The sequence below is a fragment of the Lepisma saccharinum genome, chromosome 14 (genome assembly GCF_977018435.1).
Source record: "Lepisma saccharinum chromosome 14, izLepSacc3.1, whole genome shotgun sequence".
In the NCBI taxonomy this organism is placed as follows: Eukaryota; Metazoa; Arthropoda; class Insecta; order Zygentoma; family Lepismatidae; genus Lepisma; species Lepisma saccharinum.
This window is the reverse complement of record NC_139242.1, coordinates 13,472,082-13,494,442: the sequence shown is the minus strand read 5'-3', so window position 1 is coordinate 13,494,442 and position 22,361 is coordinate 13,472,082. Positions and strand designations below refer to the sequence as shown.

Genomic DNA, 22,361 nt, shown 5'->3' with positions numbered 1-22,361 from the left:
GCATCGCTACTGTAGCTAGCTACAAAATTTGTAGCTGTAGCTGTAGCTGTAGCGATGCTACATTTTGAAAATTGTAGTTGGAGCGGTAGCGAAGCTACAAAATTCCTGTAGTTGTAGCGAAAATTTCACTACAGCTACATTTTTCTTGGCATTTTGAGGTGAATTTTGAATATGGCAACAGTGTCAGAAAAAATCGACAATAACCCTTAATGTTGCAGGAGGTTCATAAAGACAGTCTATTACATGGAGATACAGATTATCTAGATTGTAGATTATAGATATCTGCCTAATTTATTTAATTAGTATCTGAAGAATTCAGATATCCAGATAACTAAGTGACATATATGAATATATTCCTGCTAACAGCTACGTTTTTTTAGCTGCATCGCTATTTTGGGGAGAAACATGCCTCGTTTGCTGCACCACTGGAAAAAAGTGCCTCGTTTGCGTCACCCCCGGAACAAATCCTGTGGATATTCATGGTGTAAGAGACACCAAAATGTCATTAATTGCTGTGTAAGACACAACTTGCAGTGCAAAAACGAGCGATGGAATTTCCACTGCAATGACAAGGGAATAGTGCCAGCAATGAATGGCTCAGTACGTTAACAGCATTGATCATCGTCAGTATATAAGATCTCACCAGCAAGAAATTATTGTTACAAGAATGATAGAGTTTCTGGAATTACAGTTATTTTCGAGATAGTATTTGTTCACAAATTTTAAAATTACAATATGTTTAGAACACTCAGGTTTACACGACAGTTTCCTCAATAATTTTATCATATTGCAAAAAGTATGTTCACGTTATTGACTTTCCTGCAGAAACGACAATTTTCTTTAGTTAATATACATAGTTTTCAAATTTATGTATTTCTCCTACTTTTGCGTCACTTTTCTGTAACTTTTGCTAATCATGACATCATCATCATCATCCTTCACTGTTTCCTGCCTCTGGCTGGGTCGGCATAGAAGTCAAGCCTCTTCATTTTTTTCCTGGTCTTTCACAACTCCTCTCTTTCCAAGGTGTTCCAATCTTGTCTCCTAACACTCTCCGCTATCTGCTCTGTCCACCCACATCTTGGTCTCCCCCTTGACCTTATTCCCACTCCTTGTGAATGGTAAGCTCTTACTGGTAGTCTTTCTGCATCCATCCTCTTAATGTGTCCGAACCATCTCATCTGTGCCTGATCTATTCTGTCCTGAAGCTTCACTACACCCACTGTCTGTCAAATCTCCTCATTTCTCATTCTATCCCTTCTAGTCTTCCTCACAAGACTCCTAAAAAAATTAATATCCACTGCCTGCATCTTTTCTTTGTCTCTCTATGTCATTGTCCACGCACATATTTTAAAGTCAAAATATGGAGCGATAAAGGTGAACTAACAGAATATAACACAGGTGTAAAACAAGGAGATGGACTATCTGCATGCTTATTTAACATAGCACTACATGCAATAATAAGCAAAATAAACAAAAGAGGAACAATATTTACGAAACTCAGCCAAATTAACACATATGCCGACGACGTAGTTATAATATCCAGAACAGAAGAAGAATTACAGAGAACATACAGGATATTAGAAGAAGAAGCAAATAAAATTGGGCTACAGACAAACATGAATAAAACCAAATTCCTACTGCTGACTCCAAAGCAAGATGGAAAACGTTACCACCAATTTACAATAGATGACAAGAAATTTGAAGCGGTAACAAACTTCAAGTATCTTGGAATGACGATAAATGACCAAAATAACATGCACGATGCAATTAGAGAAAGAATAAATGCAGGGAACAAAGCATATTATGGCAACATAAATTACTAAAAAGCAAGTTAATTAGCAGATATACCAAACTATTAGACCGGTAATAACTTACAGTGCTGAGGTATGGACAATGAGTGTAGAAATTAAGGAAAACTGAAAGAAGAATAATCAGAAAAATATATGGACCAATGGAGATTTCTAGAGAAGTCGAAACAATGAAGAGATAAATTCCATCTTAAACCAAAAGGATATAGTAAGATTTATTAAAGCCAGAAGAATTAGTTGGATGGGTCATATAGAACGTATGAATAAGGATAGAATGCCGCGAAGAATCATGTATGAGAGAATGTACTCCACAAGAAGAAGAAGCAGACCCAAACTAAGATGGCGGGATAATGTCGTACAAGATCTACAAAAAATGGGAGTCCATGGATGGAGGGAGAAGATATTGGTCCGAAATGCTTGGAGGCTGATAGTGCAGGAGGCCAAAGCTCACCCAGAGCTGTAGAGCCAATTGGTAAGTAATGTCATTGTCCAAGTCTCTGCTCCATACTTAATTATTGGCACATAGTATGTGTTACATATTACCTTCTTGCATTTCATAGGTACATCCCTATTCCATATTAATCTTCGAACGCTTTGATATAGTCCACCACCATTCATTTGTCCTCCTTTGTTTACCACCTCATCTATTCTTCCACTTCTCTCAATCATGACAATGAGGATAAATCATTTATTTAATTATTCTCTTATCTATAGTTGCTTTCTGCCACTTTCGGCTAATTGTGAGAACGAGGAAGAATGATAATAAAATATTTATTCTCAAGAAAAATATGTTGATGTGAACATAAATACAAGGGTTGGATAAAAAGTAATGGCAACACTGGTATAATTGGTATTTGACTGTATTGACAGAGGAGCACGTGTTACATTCCTTCAAAGTAATCGCCCCTCATCTCTACGACCTTCTGTCACACGTATGGAAGGCGTCGTACACCGTCAGCGTGTCCATCTCTGTCGATGTCCCGCAGTGACCGCCCTATAGCACGTATGATGGCTTCGCACGTGTCGTAGTGCTTCCCGCCCAGTGGTTCCTTCATTTTGACAAAATGGTCATAATCACACGGTCTCATACCGGTGAATATGGCGGATGTTCCAGTACCTCCCACTACCAGTTATGCAGGAGCGCCGTCACATTGTTCGCAGTGTGACACCTTGCATTGTCAAGCAGGATGATGGGACACTGTGCCGTCGTTTCATTCTTAATGCGAGACGAAGGTGGTGTTGCAAGAAGGTGCAGAAGTAGGCAGCGTTGTCCGTCTGCCTGAGAGACATTGTTCTTCTTGCCTAAACATATTGTTAGGGTGCTTGCACTCTCGTCCTCTGCTTCAGAGCACTGCTGTTTTTGACTGAATAACATACAATCGCTCCCACTCACTATACTTCCTCGTTTGACATTCCTTTATCAGCCACGAAACGCTTGTGGCGCTGTGACTCACCCCTTTCACGGGACAGCAGTGTTGCCATTACTTTTTATCCAACCCTTGTACTTAATTCTATGAAATTTTATTTGTGTATAACTGTAATAATTATGTAATTTGGGTAACACCCTAATTGCAATATTCATATATCAAATTTGAATTGATATGCCACTTGCATAGGTATGGTATTCTCAAAAACTATAGCAAAAATAAGTAACTGAAGTAACATTGCTATCAAAATTATCAAATGACTGGAATCATTATAATGAATAACAGAATCTATTTACCAGTAGTAGGGGATTTTTTTTAATACCCATATCGTTGTTTTTACATTTTTTTATGCAGAAGTAGCGCAAAAACTAGCGAAGTAGCGAGTAGCGTAGCGAGCTACTTTTTGGTAAATGTAGCTGTAGCTGTAGCGAAGCTACATTTTGGAAGAGTAGCTGTAGTTGTAGCGAAGCTACTTTTAAAATGTAGCGTTCTGATCACTGCAATTTAGCTGTCACTAATTTCAAAATGCAACTGCAATTTTGAGTTTGGCACCTATCTGAACGCATTAAGTTTGCAATATTTGGTGAGCATTTAATTCAGACCATTAAAACCATGATATAAATTTGCATAATTTCTTGCCTCCTTTCTATGCAGCAACATGGGCTATTTCACTTTTTCATTATCGAACTATGTTTTTTATGTTTCATGAATTTATTTAGAGAATCAATTTTATATTTCCCTAGCTTAATCGTGCCTACAAAAATTAAAGAAGCAAAGGCCTCCCCAATGGCATAGTGGTAAAGTCGTTACCTTGCAATCGGTTGGTCCGGGTTCGATACCCAGTGAAGGTATGCAGTGGTTCGGATTTACCTAAAACTGTAGGCCTAGCCCTGATTAGACTGTCTTTGCATGAGCGTGCTTAAATCGAAAGTCAAGCTCAAGATGAAACAACTATAAAAAATGTCAGCCTAGATCTGTATTGAAGGTTCTAACTTTGTAACATCTAGTGCCTTAAACTCTCCACCAGTGAAGTGTGACATGCCGACAAAAAGGGAAATTTACGTCCACAGAAAAGTTATTCTTTTTACATGACAATGCCCATGATCCCCGATTGGGTATCATGACAAATTACGCTGTACAACAAAATGACATCTCGTATACATGAAGATCTTGATGAAGGTGATATATAGATAGAGAGTATAAACATGTTATGTTAAAAAAAAATCAAACTTAAAAACTTTATACAACTATATTTAAAAATTATTTTTAAAATTGAGAAAAATTGACTCATGGAAATATTGCATTTTTTAACATAATTGTACGTATAAATAAATATATTTAAAATTTCTGTGTTAACTTTTTTTTTTTTGTTTTGTCATGCAAGTAAAATCTTCAATGATGTGTTCATGTGTGCTTCAATTGTTTATTTCCTTGCTCGTGATGTATCGTGGGAACCAATATTCAAATTTCACACATGAGAAGTGTGTAATGCTCTGCTAAACGAAGATTCATGAATGAAAAAGTTTGTTCTGTGTTCATTGTTCGTAACGAACATTGTAATCGAAGTTGAAATATGACAAATTTTCCTTCACATGATTAATTTGCTAGGTATTTGTGATACTGAAAATTGTGAATATTTGTAGTGATGCATTTTGTTGGAACATGTCGTATTTGACAGCAGGTATGGATTAATCAACTACAGACAGAAGAAAAATGCACAATGCCTGATCTGTCGTGCACTCTACTTCATAACAAATCCACACTTTTGTTGTTTCTAACACCAGACAATTATCTGATACGAAATGTAGGACCATGCTTTTGCATTGAAGCATGCATTTCTAAATATATGTGAACCTATCAAAAAGATGTGAAAGAACAGTGTTGCAATATGCATATATAAAGAACAACGAACACAAATACTCGAAAACAACTGTGAGGAACAGACAAATATAAAAGAGTTTATGCACATACCTATTGCTAATATAAAGTAGTAATATTTTTAACAGTCCTGCTCCATTTTTACAGATTCAGAATGGAATTAATGTTGCTGTATTATAAATATACTGACAAATGGAATATTACAGCGTGAATGACAGACATTCAAAGTCATTTGAAAAATAAAAATGTTCCTCTTTTGGTTCGGGTGATTGTGTTATTGCCTGTCTGGTCGGTTACTCAAATCTTTGAAGATTTATATTTTGTAACATTAGATTTCAATGTATTCTTAGCTCTTGAAGATGGAAATGTTAGTTAATTAAATAATTTAGGGCTTGTACAACAAGAAATTTCTTATTTAGGTATAATATTATTTGTTCATCTATTACATTGAAGCAGTTGTGTATTCAAGAGGTATCAAAACTATCCTGACATTCATTATTGGTAGGGACATTGAATTTTCGCGATGCGCGAAATGTGAAAAGAAGATGCAATTTTGAACATTCTGCACGTAACTACACCCCCAATGATGAAATATGCACGAGATTTATATGCGAAGTAATGCGAAATGTGTGCTTTTCCACGAAATGAATGCTTTTTCGCGAAATAACCGTGAAATATCATCAAATTAAGTACAAAACACCCAAAAACCGGCAATCGAGGTTGTGCGCGCAAACTATCGATTTGTAACGAAACGTTTGCCTAAAGTTTCCTACCACTTGCAGCTGAAGAGCGTTTTATCTTGGATCGCATCAGGAAGACGCTGCAAATTGGGATTTCACATGCACATAATCTCAGTTCGACAACTTCGCTCCCTGTCAAGCGGCATTCCTTTCTTCGCCCGAATATGCAATTTAGAAATGAAGTGATTTTGTGTTGATGTTTTCTTTTTGGTTGGACAGCTAAGTACTTGTGTATGTGTACAGTATATAAAAATGAAGAAATAGTTTATCAATTTATAGCTCATATGTATGTTGTTTCCTCTCATAATGAAAAAGTGTGTGCCAATTTCTTTCTCCACCGCTGGTATATACCGCTGATCTAACATTTTATTTACCGCTCTCCTCAGTTTTTATTTACCATAAATTTGTGTCCCTAATTATTGGGTGTGACTTGCTCGGAAGCTAATATACAGTAGTTGATTTTAAGACGTTAATCCAAATGGATGTATTGTATTCGAATGAAAAGTTTCGGTGATTTATATATGTTATTACTTTGAATCAAGGTGTTCTGAATTCGATTCAGAGGTTTATATCCTAATTTAAACTGTAGGTCCAATATTGACTAAAAAGACAAACTTAAAAGGGGAAGCAGGTTATTCAAAATTACATACAACTGTGAAGTGAAAAGGTTTATCTAAAATCTATTTCATACACTATGATCTTGTTAATAATTTGCGAATAGACTCAACTCATCATACATAACCCAAAGAAAGCACTTCAATTTGATATTTTTTTCCCCGATATTTCTATGATCCTACACAGAATACATTATTTCTGACTTGGAATAAAGGAAATGCCAATGGGGCTGTTCATTGCCAAACTTTTCCGGTGGTGGTGCCACCCCTGTTCTATCCCTAAATAATTTTGTTTGTTATTTTGTTGCCCTAAGCTTTACATTGGAGCACAATGGGAAGGCTATTCAAACGTTATTTTTAATGATGGTAAGAATTTCTTGTGTAAATCGATCAAATAAATGGGTTTAGCAAAGCTTTAAGAATATGTAGCCAGTCATAAGTTTCCGCAAGTTATATTCTCCTGAACCTAAAAATTAATATATTAAAGCGCAACGGAATGGTTGCAAAAACGAGCTAAATATAGTATGTTTATGCACAAAGAACACTAAACTTGACTTCATTTGGGTCGTCTCTAGCTGCCATGGGTCGATAATACAAAAATTTAGATTTTTATACTATGCATTGCTTCTTTTCTGGTTGCGAGCATGTGTAATTATGCCCTATCCAATAATTTAATATTAACATATGTTTTCATTGTATTAAGCAGACATTCTCCCCTCGTATTTTCATCCTTCTTTTTCTTGGTAACAACAATTTTAAAATTATAATTTCTGTAAATAAGATAGGCCTTGGGGTTCCGAAACATGAAACAGAAGAAAAAATATTTTTTGTAATAACTATTCTTGACGATAAATGTGTGTTTATAAAACAAAGGACCATATTTACTAACTACGCGGAAAAGTATATCACATGAAAAAAAAGTCAGCTTTTATTAAAAACATCTATAAAAATGAAAGTACAGTCGCGCGGAATTATTATGCATTATTCATTACCGGATTCACAACAATAGATCACTTAAATTGTGAAAATTGCAAGTGATGTAAACAAGTGCATTACAAATTTTAGGGCTTTTTTTGAGTTTCGATATCTTTTCTGTTGTTGACGATCATCTTTTCAAAAATCTTACTTTTACAGCACTGATTATTCAACTATCATGTTCAGACATCATTTCTGAGGTTAAGATGATATTAAACTTGCAATTTAATGTAATAGCAGCAAGTTCGACATCAAATTCCCCATGTATTTAAATAGGAGAACAATTGCCGATCAAAAGCATGGGGACACAACAGGGGTGCTGCCACCTACAATAGTTTGCTTTGACCAGGCCCATTGTGAATGTCGACATGAACAACATGTGCCATTAAGGTTTGGCTGCCCCTTTGGCCCCAGCCAACAAAGCAGTCTTTCAAATTGCTTTACTTTCGAAGACTAAAAAATTCGGTAAAAAAATAAATCTGCTTAGAATCCCTTCTAGAACATTCAGGCGAATCTTCGTGTGGTTTGATTTCCCTGGTGTCTAGAAGCTTACATAGCCATGAAACTATTGCAAATATCTAGACAACAACAAAAGTAAACCACACGAGGACTCACGTGAATGCTCTGGAAGGAATTCCAACCAAATATAATTTCTCAGATTTTCGGATATCATAGTGCTTTATAAAAGTAAAGGAAACTTCGAAAACAGCTTTGTTGGCGTCGGCAAATAGTCCAGCTTAGTGTTAAGTACTTCTCTAAATTATCACCCATTTTTTCCATAACTTAGTTATGAACTTTGTCAAAAGGTGTCCGAAAGAAAAACCTATACTTACACCTATATAGGCCTATGGAGATTTTGTTGGAATTGGAGATTGTGAGGAGATGAGAGTAATCTCTTTTTTAACGCACTCCCGTCTCGAATTTTGAGACGAGTTGCGTCTTTTAAAACTTGAGCGACAATGAGTCCAAATATTTCGACAATTTTTGAGACGAGATCGACAAGAGCCACTCCCTCTTTCTCTCTCTAAAAAAATCTAAGGATTAATAATTCAAATAATTAATATCCCTAAGTCGTAGCTACGTGAAGTCAATGCTGTTCACATTTCCTGTAAACACACGTTTGCGGACATAACGGAAGAGAAAGCGTTAGGTATACAAGTCTTATTTAAAGAAGGTGTTTATTGACCCTGCATTAGATTTTAAAATCATCTTAAGTGCTAGAACCTTTAGATTCCACCATTGGTGTACGCAGAGGGGAAATTTTGAGAAAACCAAAATTCTTACGTGAAAGCAGTAAATAATTCGGATAAACCAAAGTGATAAATGCAAACTCCTCTTAAAATTACACCAGATAACCATTCTTGTCTTTGAATAACTCTTAAAATGAAACCCTGTTCCCTAAAATCACACTTTTATAATTCCAACCCCTCGAAAAACCTGTGTATGCTAGTAGATTCCGCATGTAGTCTTCTGCATTGAAATATAAACCACACACACATTTTGAATGTTTTACAACATAAAGATGTCATATATTGTGTAGAGATATCGTGATTAAAAATACGAGAAAACCTCGTCAAGAGATTATTTTATGCTTGTTTATTCACTGGAATTGTCCGACCAGCGAGCAATCTCAAGAATGCGCAAACTTTGTAACTTCCGTGAAGCATTGACTGAGAGGCAAATACGTGGATCTAACATGATCCAGCATGTTCAAAAGGTGTAATAACCTTTCGAAGCAAAAGATTATAAAAGCAAGCTCGCTCCGGGAGCTCGCTCTCATTACTCTTATATTACTAGTACACATTACAACGAACTAAATTACGATGACGGTGTCCAAAGTTTACGGCTGCATAAGCATGCAGCCATTCGCGTGGGATTGCTGAGAATAGTGAGTCAAGGGTCACAGTATCGAACCTTGACATCACTCACAATTCGGTCTGCAAGAAGCATCTGGACAAGAACATCATTCGCCTACCAGGTATGAACAAGCGTAAATAACCTTAAATTCAATCTTCCATATCTCATTCCTCTTAGTCGGAGCAGGTTCAACTCACAAGTATATTTAAACTCTCTACCTAAATGTGTTATTGAAGCATCCCTGTGACCTCAGATCCCTGGTAAGATGGGATTACAACAATTGACATCTTTACGCTTGTATGCACGAATCCTCCAGTCACAAAGTGACGAATCCTTTGGAAAATAGCCTGTCCCTGTGGCAGAGTGGTTAGCATATCTTCGCAAATTAGCCAAAAGTGGCACAAACAGCGAAGTAAAATAAAGCAAATCAATCAATCAGACCTTTGGAAAATAATTGTAAGAAATGTTTGTATCTTTGAACATACAACTGTCAGCAACAGCAGAAGCTACTAGTATTATAACTTGACCATTTGCATATTAACAAAACAGCTTAGTGTATTTATAAGCACAATACAACTTTTCCCATGTGTAAAAACTGGTTATGAATTGTTGATATGGAATACTGCTTGAATGCTGAAAAAGTCACATCAAATTTCATAATGTAATCTGGCTACAGGTAAATCACAATTTTGAAAGTCATATATTCAGAGAAAACAATTAAGCACACTTTTATGATACAACAGAAACAAATAAAAACATCAGTAATGTATTTTTCCCCAATTGAAAAATTGAGTTCTAAGGCCATTCATTTTTAGAAGTGAGGTATTAATTTCACAATTACGTAAGATTATATATTTTTTTGCGATTTAATAACTAATCATGTTACAAATTATTAATAAATTATCACATAATTATTTCTACCAGTTTTCAATAAAATATACATATATTTAATTTTTTTGAAAAGTGAATGATACGATGTTTCATGTCAATATCATGTTACGTGATACAATTAAAGTGACGGAGATAATCAGAATCAGCAAAATACAAATATGAAAAGAAAAGGTTTCCACTACCGGATTCGAACTTACAACCTTGAGATTATAAAGCAAAAACTATACCACTGAGCTAATTTATGTATTATGAATGATACATATATTTTCTATTGTCTTTAGGTTTGAACTAGGAATCGAAATACACTGATTCAGAACTTACATTTGATTTCAATTACGAAACTTGCCTTTGCATGTTATTTTGTTTAATGTGTGATACTAATTGTGTAAAACTATTGCTCAAAACATTAATACAGAACATCTATAATGCTGAAGCATGGCCTCTGATTGCACATTAGATAGCTTACATATCTATCTGAAAATAAGCAATTTCAATGCCCTTACAGTGAAAACCTCTAAAGATTTTTAGTAATTACGAACCATAAATGAACTGTTACATCAAGATATAAGGATTTCTGTGCTCCATTTCAAGTTTTCACTTTGTGCTCTTTTTTGATATGTGGATAATGCAACACTTCTACGTGTACTTTTGGGGGTTAGATTCACTGGATCCCACGATTCGTCATCAAATCGATGCATTTTGAGTAAACAAGCTTACGCCCCAACCTTATATAATTCTAATAACCTTGGTCTATATATTCCAGCAAATCTCGCTTGAATGTGGGAGATTCAATTGAGTCTGAGCAAGCGAAAGTGGTCCAATGCAGTATCCAGTGTACACTTTTAAATAAAAGGAATTCAAGATTGACAATCTGAAAAGTCACATATACTTACACACAAATAAAGCCAGCCACATTTGTCTGAATAACATCTTCATCCAAAGAAGCTGCAAAACTTACTGCTAACAAATGGTGTAGAAGATTCATTCCTGCAAATGATACCAGTAATGCCCATATTAAGTTTCGAGTACACTATACAAGGTGAGATAAACAAAAATAATGCCTGTTGCTCTGTAAATCAAAAGTATGACAGTTAAAGTTCCACCATACCATGAAAGCACAATGGGTATGTATGGAGGCATCCCTCTCCTTCCCTGCAACATACAAGGTGTGTTCAAAAAGAAACCGAACTTTTTCAAAATAAATTTATTTACTTAGCACACAGCCTATTCGGTTTTATCATCTTCAAAGTACTGTCCTCTGCTGCTAATACAGCGCTCCCAGAGCTTCTTCCACTGTTGGAATGCATTCTGGAACTCATTTTGGGGAATAACCTGCAGCTCATGAAGCAAATTTTCCTTAATCTCCTCAATGAACTGGAATCGGCATCCTTTCAGGGTGGATTTCAATCTGGGAAACAAAAAGAAGTCTGCAGGGGCCAAATGAGGTGTGTTGGGCTTGGCGAGAAACTCTTGAATAAGGAGCGCTGAATGCACGGGTGCGTTGTCATGATGGAGCATCCACGTTCAATTTGCCCACGCTGCAGGCCTCTTCTTCCTGACAGCCTCCCTCAAATGACGCATCACATCCAAATAAAACTCCTTGTTGATGTTTTGACCACGCGGGGCGTAATCATATAGCACAACATGCACATCATCACCTAATGTTGATGGGCCTCCAGGTTTTGCATCATCTTCAATGGATGTTCTGCCTGCTTTGAACCGTTGATACTACTCATAACACTGTGTCCGGCTCATACACTCTTCCCCATATGCTTCATTTTAAGTGTTTCTGTAAATGTCTTGCCCAATTTGAACTTTTGAAACAAAATTTGACGTACGCACGTTGCTCTTCAAGTATCTTCATCTGTGTACCAGAAAATAACTGCAGTCATGCAACACAACTTCACTTAAAGGCTCACAGTATAAAAACTAAACAATGTATTCTGGTAAACTCAACAACATAATGCTTCTAAAGGATCCCTCAACGCGATGCTAGTAAGTTAACAAACGTGGGTTGTTTCATTGTTGGGCAAATTTGAAAGTTTGGTTTCTTTCTGGACAAACCTCGTACATGATCTTGGCTATTTTCATCTTCAAGGATTCAAGGAAAGGGAGTCATGGAAGGGTTAAAACATGATTATCAGCTTCTGAAATAGCTTCAAAGAATGGCAGATCACTGCAGGGCCATGATCAAGACATCAAGTTTTTATACTTTTTTTTTTAATTTGTGTGCCCTTGTATTATACAGTAATAAACCCATTCCTGTCATTCATAACAATATTGAGCTTTTATTTCTCTGTGATTTTGATATAGTCTGTCCCTAAACATTCTCACTGTACCAGAGAAGATTTGGTGTGCTTCAGTAAATCTCACTGTTTGTACCTCTTCAGTACTGTCAAAACACCCAAAAATCTCTGCAAGTTACCTGATACTAATTTTAATTTTATTTAACCTAATTACCATATGCCCGAATATAAGCTCCACATTTTATCCAAATTTCAATTGTGAAAAATTAGGATGTCTTATATATTTGAGACCTTAAAAAAATTATGACATTTCGTCAAATCATATGCTGTTAAAAATGTGCTGCAGAATTGTAACCTTAATTTTTCAATAATGATACTGTATTATGTATGTACTGTATTTATGATAAAATAAAATATGTACCTACCTAATTATATTTCCCTGAATCTGCTGGTAAATTTTCTTTTCTTTGCTCAGCTTATATTCGAGTATCATCTCTTTTTTCTTTTCACTCCTTCAAATTTTAGGATGCGGCTTATATGCAGGGGTGGTTTATATTCGCGCCAAATACGGTACTTATTATTTTCTAATTCACTGCTCTTATTGTTTCTATTGTCTTATCATTTTACTCCATTGCATTGTCTTGTCCTTCAATTTCTTTCTAATTCATTAGGTGGTAGACCAGTAACACCTAACCTTGTCTGGCAATAAAGCCAATTCAATAAATAAATTGGTTTCCACTGCAATAAATTGTATGTGGAGAAAATAAGGTGACACAAAAACTTGATCTTGATCTTACACACACAAATACTTTAGTTTCATGCCTTTGCAATTTTGAGAACTCATTAAACAATATAGGGTCGAGTTCATACCAATACAGCAATGCGAGTTCAGAGTTCAGGAGTGTTGTGAATCTCAAAAATTGATAATTTACATTTATTTTGCACAAATATTTTGTACAAAAAAAATACTTTTGATAGTAAATGACAGCTATACTGTGATTATCTCGTATGGAAGCTTATGTTTTGAACGAAAACTCTCATAGAATAGTAGAGTTTTAATATAATACTTACATATTAATGTTTATAAATATTCTGAACTACTTTGATTGTTACAATGTTCAAACATTGGTTCAAAGTGGTTTCATCTAACAATAAAAAGTATAATGAGAAGATAAAATGATTTGCACTCTAAAATGCACATATGTAAGGTGAATTTAAATTTCTAAAATGCCAAAACATTAACAGTAGACCATGGGCGTTGGGAGGGGGTCGAATGGGTTGGTAGACTCCCCCTGGAAATTGACATCGTTCATTTAAAGATACAAGAAAGCCAAAAGTTTTGTTACTCTTATTGTTAAGAACAGAAATAAAGTTAATTTAGTTTGTATCCGAACAGAATAATCAAAGTAAAAATGCATTGGATCGAAAACATTGAGTGAAAAATACAGGAACAAGGTTATATTCTACAATTTCATCAAAAGAACAAATGGTTTCATTGTTTTCAAAATTCTAATAATTACAGTTGTGAGGTCATACAACAAACTTTATGAAAAAAATCCACCTATCATTTAAAGCCTTTTCTTGAACGAGACATGCAAAAGTTAATATCAAAATGCAAAAGAAGTAATGGAAAATAGTTGTGCTGGCATTCACTCGTTTTGTGGATCGAGTCTCTACATTTATATAATAATAATAATAATTATTATTATTATTATTTTTATTTAGAATAAAATTTGTTTTTATTAGTTTATAATATTTATTATTGTATAATGGCATTAATAACCATTGTAATAATACTCATTGTTATTGTTTCTTCTATTCAACTTTTACTTGTATCAATTTGCCTGACCCTTCCTTGCAAAAATTTCTGGCAATGCCCATGCAGTAGCCCATTCCTCCTAATATCTGTCATTTCACGACCAACAAAAAGGACAGTAATCAATTACATTTCTGTCTTCTTTTTTTGCATTGCTTCACTACCTCTTGGGTTAATTGTAAGAATGAGAATGAATCATGCATGAATGATGAAGGAATTCACCCATAGCTTACTCAGGGTTCAAACCTGAGACCTCAATTATATTCTTTATCAATGAAGAATAACCATAATTTATCTACACATCCTGAACACCACACATACGATTTTTCACAAAAGTGCATTTTACGGTATTTCCGGCTCTACAGTTACACTGATCTCACAACCACCAAAATGGAAAATTCTGGATAATCCTCTGAACAAGAACATAAGAGAACCTCAATTTACCTGGCTGAACTGTGACTAATTTAGTCATATTATCCTCTGCTTTCATTCCAAGGGGCATACAAGAATCTGGCAAAGATGGGGCTCCTATTTTGTATATGCGGACATCACTGAAACGTACGTCAAAGGAATGGGGATAAAGAGGTGTCTTAAGTCCATAAAAGTACTCCCTCACTCTTGAATCCCTGGCATCAGCTCTTGCAGACGAGCTTCGTTCCACCACCTACAAGAGATACAAATCACTTCTGCATCACATATGAAACATATTTTGAAAAATTCACATTTCAATAATACCCTAGTTCAGCAGCAGTCAAGACTGGAATGTCACTTGGTCTACCCACCTTCAACTAGAACTCTGGAGGAGGTATATGCACAGCATGTCCTAAAATGGTTATCAGGGTTTCAAGTAGTTGGTATATTGCAACAGACGAAGGTGTATGTTTACATTGTAATGTATGGTAAGAACGGCTGTGAAAGTTTACTACCCTGAGTGCTTATAATTTGTTTCCCATCATTCACAGCAGCGTAGGTGTATTAAAATTCAAAATTCAAATTCAAATTATTTATTTGTGTGCGTGACGTTCAGCCTAAGGTTGTTCTGCCACCTAACCCGTGTCATGGATTACATTTAAATTTACAATTAGGGCTGAGCTGATACTGGCATCGGTGAGTATCGGTTGATTTTCTTTTACTGATACCATCCGATACCAAAGATTTTCAGTGGCTAGAAGAGCAGGCAAAGGAAACAGCTCGTCTCAACATTTGTCCTTTTAAAATGTTCGTTCACTCTTGCTTGTGACAGATTGGGAGACCAGCACAGGAAGTCCCATAGATTTTCCTAGAAACACTGGAAAAAACCCCACCCTCCTGGGAAGCAGATGACATGTGTAAGTGAAAGCTGAACCCAAACGTGACTATGAAGGCATATAACTGCTTAGTTAATGCTGTGGGGAAATAAACCATTCATTGCCAATTCTTGCTTGAAGCTCGTGGTGGCAAGATAGGTGGATGTTTTAACCCCCCCCCCCCACCCTAATGCCAGGTCAGGTAGTTGCAGAGTTTTTGGAAAAGAGGGAAGAAGGTCACTGTGAAATTAGCTTTATTTTATCTATGTTCAATCGCGAAGGGGAATCAGCAATTTATACATATCCTCTTCACTTCTGTCTTTCATGTGACTGTCGGTATCGGCCAATGATAGCTATTTATTTTTGCCAAAAGCACATCGCACTACGATGCCAGGGTTCAAATCCCAGCCTGGGCATGGATGTTTGGGAGTGTTTATTCATCAATTTCATCACATCATCACTCATCCCCATCTTCGCAAATTAGCCTAAAGAGGCACAAAAAGCAAAGTAAAATACGAGGGCCACTATTTATATTTTGAGCCTTGGCAACACTGATTGAAGTTAGGCGCGATTTGACGTTTGCACGGAATCGTCTGGCATTATTGACCATAACGTACTTCAAATGTTTTGTCAGTAGCTTGATTTGTGTTGTTTATGTTGCCTTGGAGATTGCACAACAACAATAAAATGGAATTAACTCGTGAATATTTTCGTGCGATGATTTTTTACGATTTTCGACGTGGATTATCAAGACAAGAGTGCATCGATCAACTTACTTCCACATTTGGCGATGAAGCCCCATCCTTTGCCACTGTGAAACGCTTGTATAACGAATTTAATCGTGGCCGCCATTCGCTCACCCACGAGATTCGCGAAGGTCGTCCAAAATCAGTTGTTGTTCAAGAAAACATTGATGCTGTGCAAAATCTAATACTGCAAGATCGTCATGTGACATACTGTGAGATTGAGGCAACCATAGGCATTAGTTCCACCAGCATATATAAAATATCACATGATCATTTAGCTGTGAGAAAGGTATGTTCTCGTTGGATCCCAAACAATTTGACAAAAACTCAAAAAGACGCTCACGTCAATTGGTGCAAACAAATGCTCAATAAATACAATCGTGGTGCTTTAAAAGACGTATATAAGATTGTAACAGGTGACGAATCATGGATATATGCATATGAGCCGGAACGTAAACAGCAGTCGACTGTATGGGTGTTTCAAGATGAACGCAATCCAACAAAAGATGTTCGCACTCGAAGCACATCAAAACAAATGGTTGCCTGTTTTTTCGGGAAAACTGGTCATGTGGCAACTGTGCCTTTAGAGGAACGTAGAACGGTCAACTCTGAATTGTACACAACAATTTGTTTGCCAGAGGTCTTCGGTCAAATACGGAAAACAAACAAACGCCGTCGGATCATTCTTCATCAAGACAATGCCAGCTGTCACACATCTCGTCTAACAACCGACTTTATGAACAGTCAAAAAATCGAATTGATGGGTCATCCGCCGTACAGTCCTGATTTGGCACCCAATGACTTCTTCTTGTTCCTGAATGTCAAGAATAAATTGCGTGGACAATGATTTTCGTCAGAGGAAGACGCCGTTGATGCGTTCAAAAACCATATTATGGAGTTGTCTCAAGAAGATTGGAAAAACTGCTTTGACAAATGGTTCGAACGAATGCAAAAGTGTATTGACCATAAAGGAGAATACTTCGAAAAACAATAAAGCAGTTTTCAATGCCAAATTCCTGTTTTTTCATTGTTAGGCTCAAAATATAAATAGTGACCCTCGTGAAGCAAATGAATCAATTAATAATTTTCGCCGAGATTAGATTGGGAACATACGGCTTTGAATGACAGTACTAAGAAAGATAAGCAAATCGGGACTGGACCTACATTTTAAAGTGGGATCCAGACCACTATGTGCCTCCACTGAGTATCGAACCCGCGATCTATAGATTACAAGGCGACGGCGACACCATTGGAGAGGCCCCTCTAAAGATTTATGTACACCACTACTTACAATAATGTACATAAAATACTTATCAGTAACTTTACTTTTCATCAAATGGACGTACCATCATTCTTTTTGTTATTCAATAAATATTCAATTTTTTTACTTCTTTTGACATAAATTTCCTTGCCATGACTGTTGTTTTACACAAATTTTAGCGTTCTTAACTACACGTAAGCTAGATTATGAATATTTGTTCTTTTATCTCTGATTTTATAGCATCCTTTTACTATTGATGCAATAACAATATTTTTTAGTCAAGATAGAAAGAACAAAATACATATTAACGTTGTCTATCCTCCGTTTCTTAGTCTGTGGTTACATACAACACTACTACATATGCATTGGAGAAATTAAGTACTAATTAACTAATTTTCATATTATTACAAATAATTATATTAACGTATTAAATAGAAACAATTTTATTATTATATTTCTGAGACACTTGACTCGGACTGGCTCCCCAAATTATATATTTCTAAATATGTGCCTAGTCATGTGACGAGGTAGTATGACTCGGTAACTAGCCTTTGTTATTTTGTATGGTATCGGCATCGGTATTGGCTCTGCTCTATTTACAATTCTTATACATATGTGGTTGCAATATTAATACAGTACACAATAAACTGTACGATTAAGTTACAGAATCTATTGATCAAGTAATTGTAATAAATGTATGAATAAAATGATACAAAAATTGTGAAAAGGCAACAACATAAAAATAAAATAAGATTAAAAAAAAAGACGTAGACAAAATACGTAACATAAACATACAAGTTACATCATAGTATTTGAACACAATCTCTGCTCTGCTAAAAGAAAATTCTTTACTTCATTATGGAAAGATTCTACTTTAGATATGCTTGACATACTCTTAGGTAGGGCACTCCATATTTTTGCAGCAAAACATGAAAACGACGACTGACATGCTTGTGTGTTGCAGAGTGGAAGGTTACATTTGAAATCGTTTCTTGTATGGTGGCTGTGAACACCGGTGCGAGGGATCAACACGCCTGCCAGATATGATGGCTTGCCAGATTTAATAATTTAATACCAGGTGGTTATAATTAAAGTGACGGTGTTCAGAGTGGTACACCACGAACTGTAATGAGAGTAGCAGTCTGAAACTTCGTAGATATGCTAATGAAGCAATGCACTCGCGAATTATGTAATAATAATAATAATAATAATAATAATAATAAAAATAAAAAATATAAAAAGTTCCAATTGTCGCTACCAGGGTAAAAAATGGCACTGTAAGCAGTCAAAACGTGGTATAGTTACAGGAAAAAGGCAGGAAAGATCAAACACATAAGAACAATGGTTACAAGAACTGTTCAATATGGCCTCCCAATTTAGCAACATACTGCATTCGTAACACGGTATGGTCGACGGTTGCTCGCAGCATGCCTGGTGAAATCTGAGCGACATGTCGTTGTATGCTAGCCTTCAGATGTCAGAGACTGGAAATGTTCCTGATAGACACGATCTATTAAATATCCCCACAGCCAGAAGTTACATGGATTAAGGTCAGGGGATCTGGATGGCCATGCATCTGGAAACTGCCTAGAGATGATGTGAAGTTTTCTCGCAGCAAATCTTTCACATGGCGAGCGACATGAGGTGTTGCCCCATCTTGCATGAAAATGAAAGTGTGTTCACAGTTCCGTTCTTGCAAAGCTGGAATCACGTGTTGCACAAGGAGGTCCCTATAACGTGCAGATGTCACTGTACACCTAACAGGCTCTCAAAGTGTCGTCATCTCCTCAAAGAAAAACGGACCAAGAATGAAAGAGCTAGTGAACCCACACCAAGCAGTCACGTAAACTGAGTGCAATGGTTGTTCCTGCACAACATGTGGACGAGTGGAACCCCATATGCGACAGTTCTGAGTATTCACTGCACCGTCCAGAGTAAAATGTGCCTCGTCAGTCCACAGAATATTCCCCGGCCACATGTCATCCACTTCCATGCATGCCAAAAACAGATTGGCAAACTCACGGCATTGTGGAATATCTTGGGGTTTCAATTGGTGCACAGTTTGAATCTTGTAGGTATACCATACACCGCAAAACCTTGCAAACTGTTAACCAGGGGAGTGACAATTCATATGCCACAGCTCTAGCACTGGTTGCAGAAGTTGAGGCATGTGCTGCACGGTCAGCTACAGCTACAGTAACTTCGTCCACAACTTCCACGGGGATGGGCTGCCTTCCTCTCCCTGGTGCAACACCCAATTCATATGTTTCCTCGAATTTCTTCAACATCTTCTTCAGCCCATTAATTGGCATCGGCCCTCTTCTCAGCCCTTTCTGTTGGCGATATTTCCGCAGTGCAGCGTTGCTATTGCTCCCATTCTGGTAAAACAAGTTCACTAGCAGTGCACGGTCTTTCTTCGCAATAGCCATTGCTTTCACACGGAAAAATTCAAATTTTTAATGTCCGGTGAACATTCACATCACTAAAGGAAAAAAAGCATCAAGCGTCACCAACAACAACCAGGGAGCTCACACAATGGTTAGGCAATGTCACCGACTTTGACGTCAGAGTTACGGAAAATTCCACGTTTTGACTGCTTACAGTGCCATTTTTTACCATGGTGGCGAGAATTGGAACTTTTTTTTGCATAATTCGCGGGCGCATTTGCTTCATTAGCATATCTACGAAGTTTCAGACTGCTACTCTCATTACAGCCCGTGCTGTACCACTCTGAACACCATCACTTTAATTATAACCACCTGGTACATAGGGCAATATGTAAGCAGTAGACGCATGTATGTATATGTATGTAGTATGCAGGGTTGCTACAAATTTTTGATTATGAAATTCCCTGATTTCCAGGTTTTTCAGTCCAAAAAAATTTTCCACATAAGTTTATCATCATGATTTTTGCTTTTGAACCTTGTGTCTTTCAATTAAATATATAATCCCTTAATTATTATGAATATTCACTTACACGACTTTCATGTTAGCAAATTTCATTCTACAAAAACAAGAACACATGGAAATTCGAAGAGTAAAATGTAAAATTACAATCGGCATCAAATGTATTGGGTGCTAAAATCACGTGCATCTAACCTTCAGGCTAAGGTAAGAGAGGTAGATTATTTCACCATAACAGATCTCCACAATATACACAATTTTTAATTTTCTGTTGGATTTATAGTGTCGTAGAAAATGCTGCTTTTTTGCTTACATTTATAAGTACACAGCATCTGGAAAATTTTTTGTTGCATATAGCAATTCTATAGTATAGGTAATGCCAACAAGACTAAGATCTATAAAATAATACAGGGTGTGCAAGTTTAAACAGGAAATTACAGATAGATGAACAGAGGGTGAGAAGTAACCTTGTCATTTCAAATGTGCAGCACTTGACAACAACCTCTCCATCTCAATCTGTGAGATTTCTCGACGTCTGGGCCATTCTGAGAGCACTGTGTTTGAAAGAAAATCTTCGCAATAAGTCCTACAAGATGCAGAGTGGACAGCATTTTACTGAAAAGATGAAAATGACATGTCTCGTGAAGAGAAAGAAACTTTTGCATAAAATCAAGCATCCTCTGGAGCCAAACATGTGTTTTTTTTCTGATGAGAAAAACTTTTGCCAGGATCAGGAACATAACAGGCAGAACAACAGATGGTTGGCTGTGGGTCCTAAAGATGTGCCCAGAGTCATGAAAACAAAGTTTCCTGTTCACATCATGCCCTTCGGTGTCATCGGCAGTGATGGGCATGTTATGCCCCCCCCAGCTTTGAAGAAGGTCTGAGAGTTAACCAAAATGTGTACCAAAACGTTCTGGCGACTGTAATCAAGCCTTGGATTGAAGAAGTTGCCGCAGGAAGACCATACGTGTTCCAACAAGATTCTGCACCAGCACACACAGCCAGGAAAACTCAGAAGTGGCTTGAGGATAACTTTTTTGACCATGTTACCCCTTATATGTGGCCTCCAAACTCACCTGACTGCAATCCTCTTGACTATTATGTGTGGGGCATGGTTGAAAGGATCACTAATAAGACTGGCTGTAACAATAAAGGTGAGCTGAGGAAGAGAATCTGCCAGGCATTTCAAGATTTCTCCTGAGGTTGTAAAATGCCCCTGTTCTCATTTCCAAGGCCGTCTGGAGGCCATAATTGAATAAGTTCAATCTATACTTTGCTCTTGTTTCTAGAATTTTCAATAAATGTTTCAAATTAGAACTTTTAGAGATGTTTTTCCTTCATGTATTTTCCATGCCAATTCTACTCGTGCACCCTGTAGACAATAACCTCATCTTCACCAACCTTTCCGATAATTATGATCATATTGTCAATGTACTTTAGTTATCAATCACAAATCAGGACTGCAAGTTTTACTTTGATATTCTTTCTAATATCTAGTATTATACAAGTGAAAATTTATTACAGAAATTCGAAGGAACCATAATTTTGCACAAGGCTGAGAATCACAAGAATGAAATAAACAAGTTTCTAAACTGAATCATTTTTGGGAGTGGACTCACAAGAACCGAATCCAGAAGTGTATCTCAGTCTCCAAAATGCATGTAATTTCCAGATGATCTGCAAAATTTCCTGTCATTTCCAGATGCGTAGCAATCCTGGTATTACAAGATGGAGACTGCCGTGCAGAAGTCCTCTTGTGTCATTGAATTTGCAAGGTGTGGTTCCGCTGTTTCAGTTAAGGGAGCTTTTTGACAGCGATTCGGAAGTAAACATTCGTGGATGGTTTAATAAGTTTCAAACAACTGGATGTGTCTGCAAAGGGAAAACTTCTGGAACGTGCAAGCGT

At 36.6% G+C, this 22,361-nt stretch overlaps 1 protein-coding gene across 1 annotated transcript in view; it reads right to left on the bottom strand.

The window, feature by feature from the left end:
• cbc (protein CLP1 homolog) overlaps nucleotides 1-22,361 on the bottom strand; it is a 64,853-nt gene that overhangs the window by 2,824 nt on the left and 39,668 nt on the right. The window contains exons 7-8 of the mRNA XM_083134835.1: nucleotides 14,700-14,919; nucleotides 11,087-11,180 (exon numbers count right to left, since the gene is read on the bottom strand). Of these exons, the coding sequence (XP_082990961.1) occupies nucleotides 11,087-11,180; nucleotides 14,700-14,919 (314 nt within the window). The remainder of the gene's footprint in view (nucleotides 1-11,086; nucleotides 11,181-14,699; nucleotides 14,920-22,361) is intronic.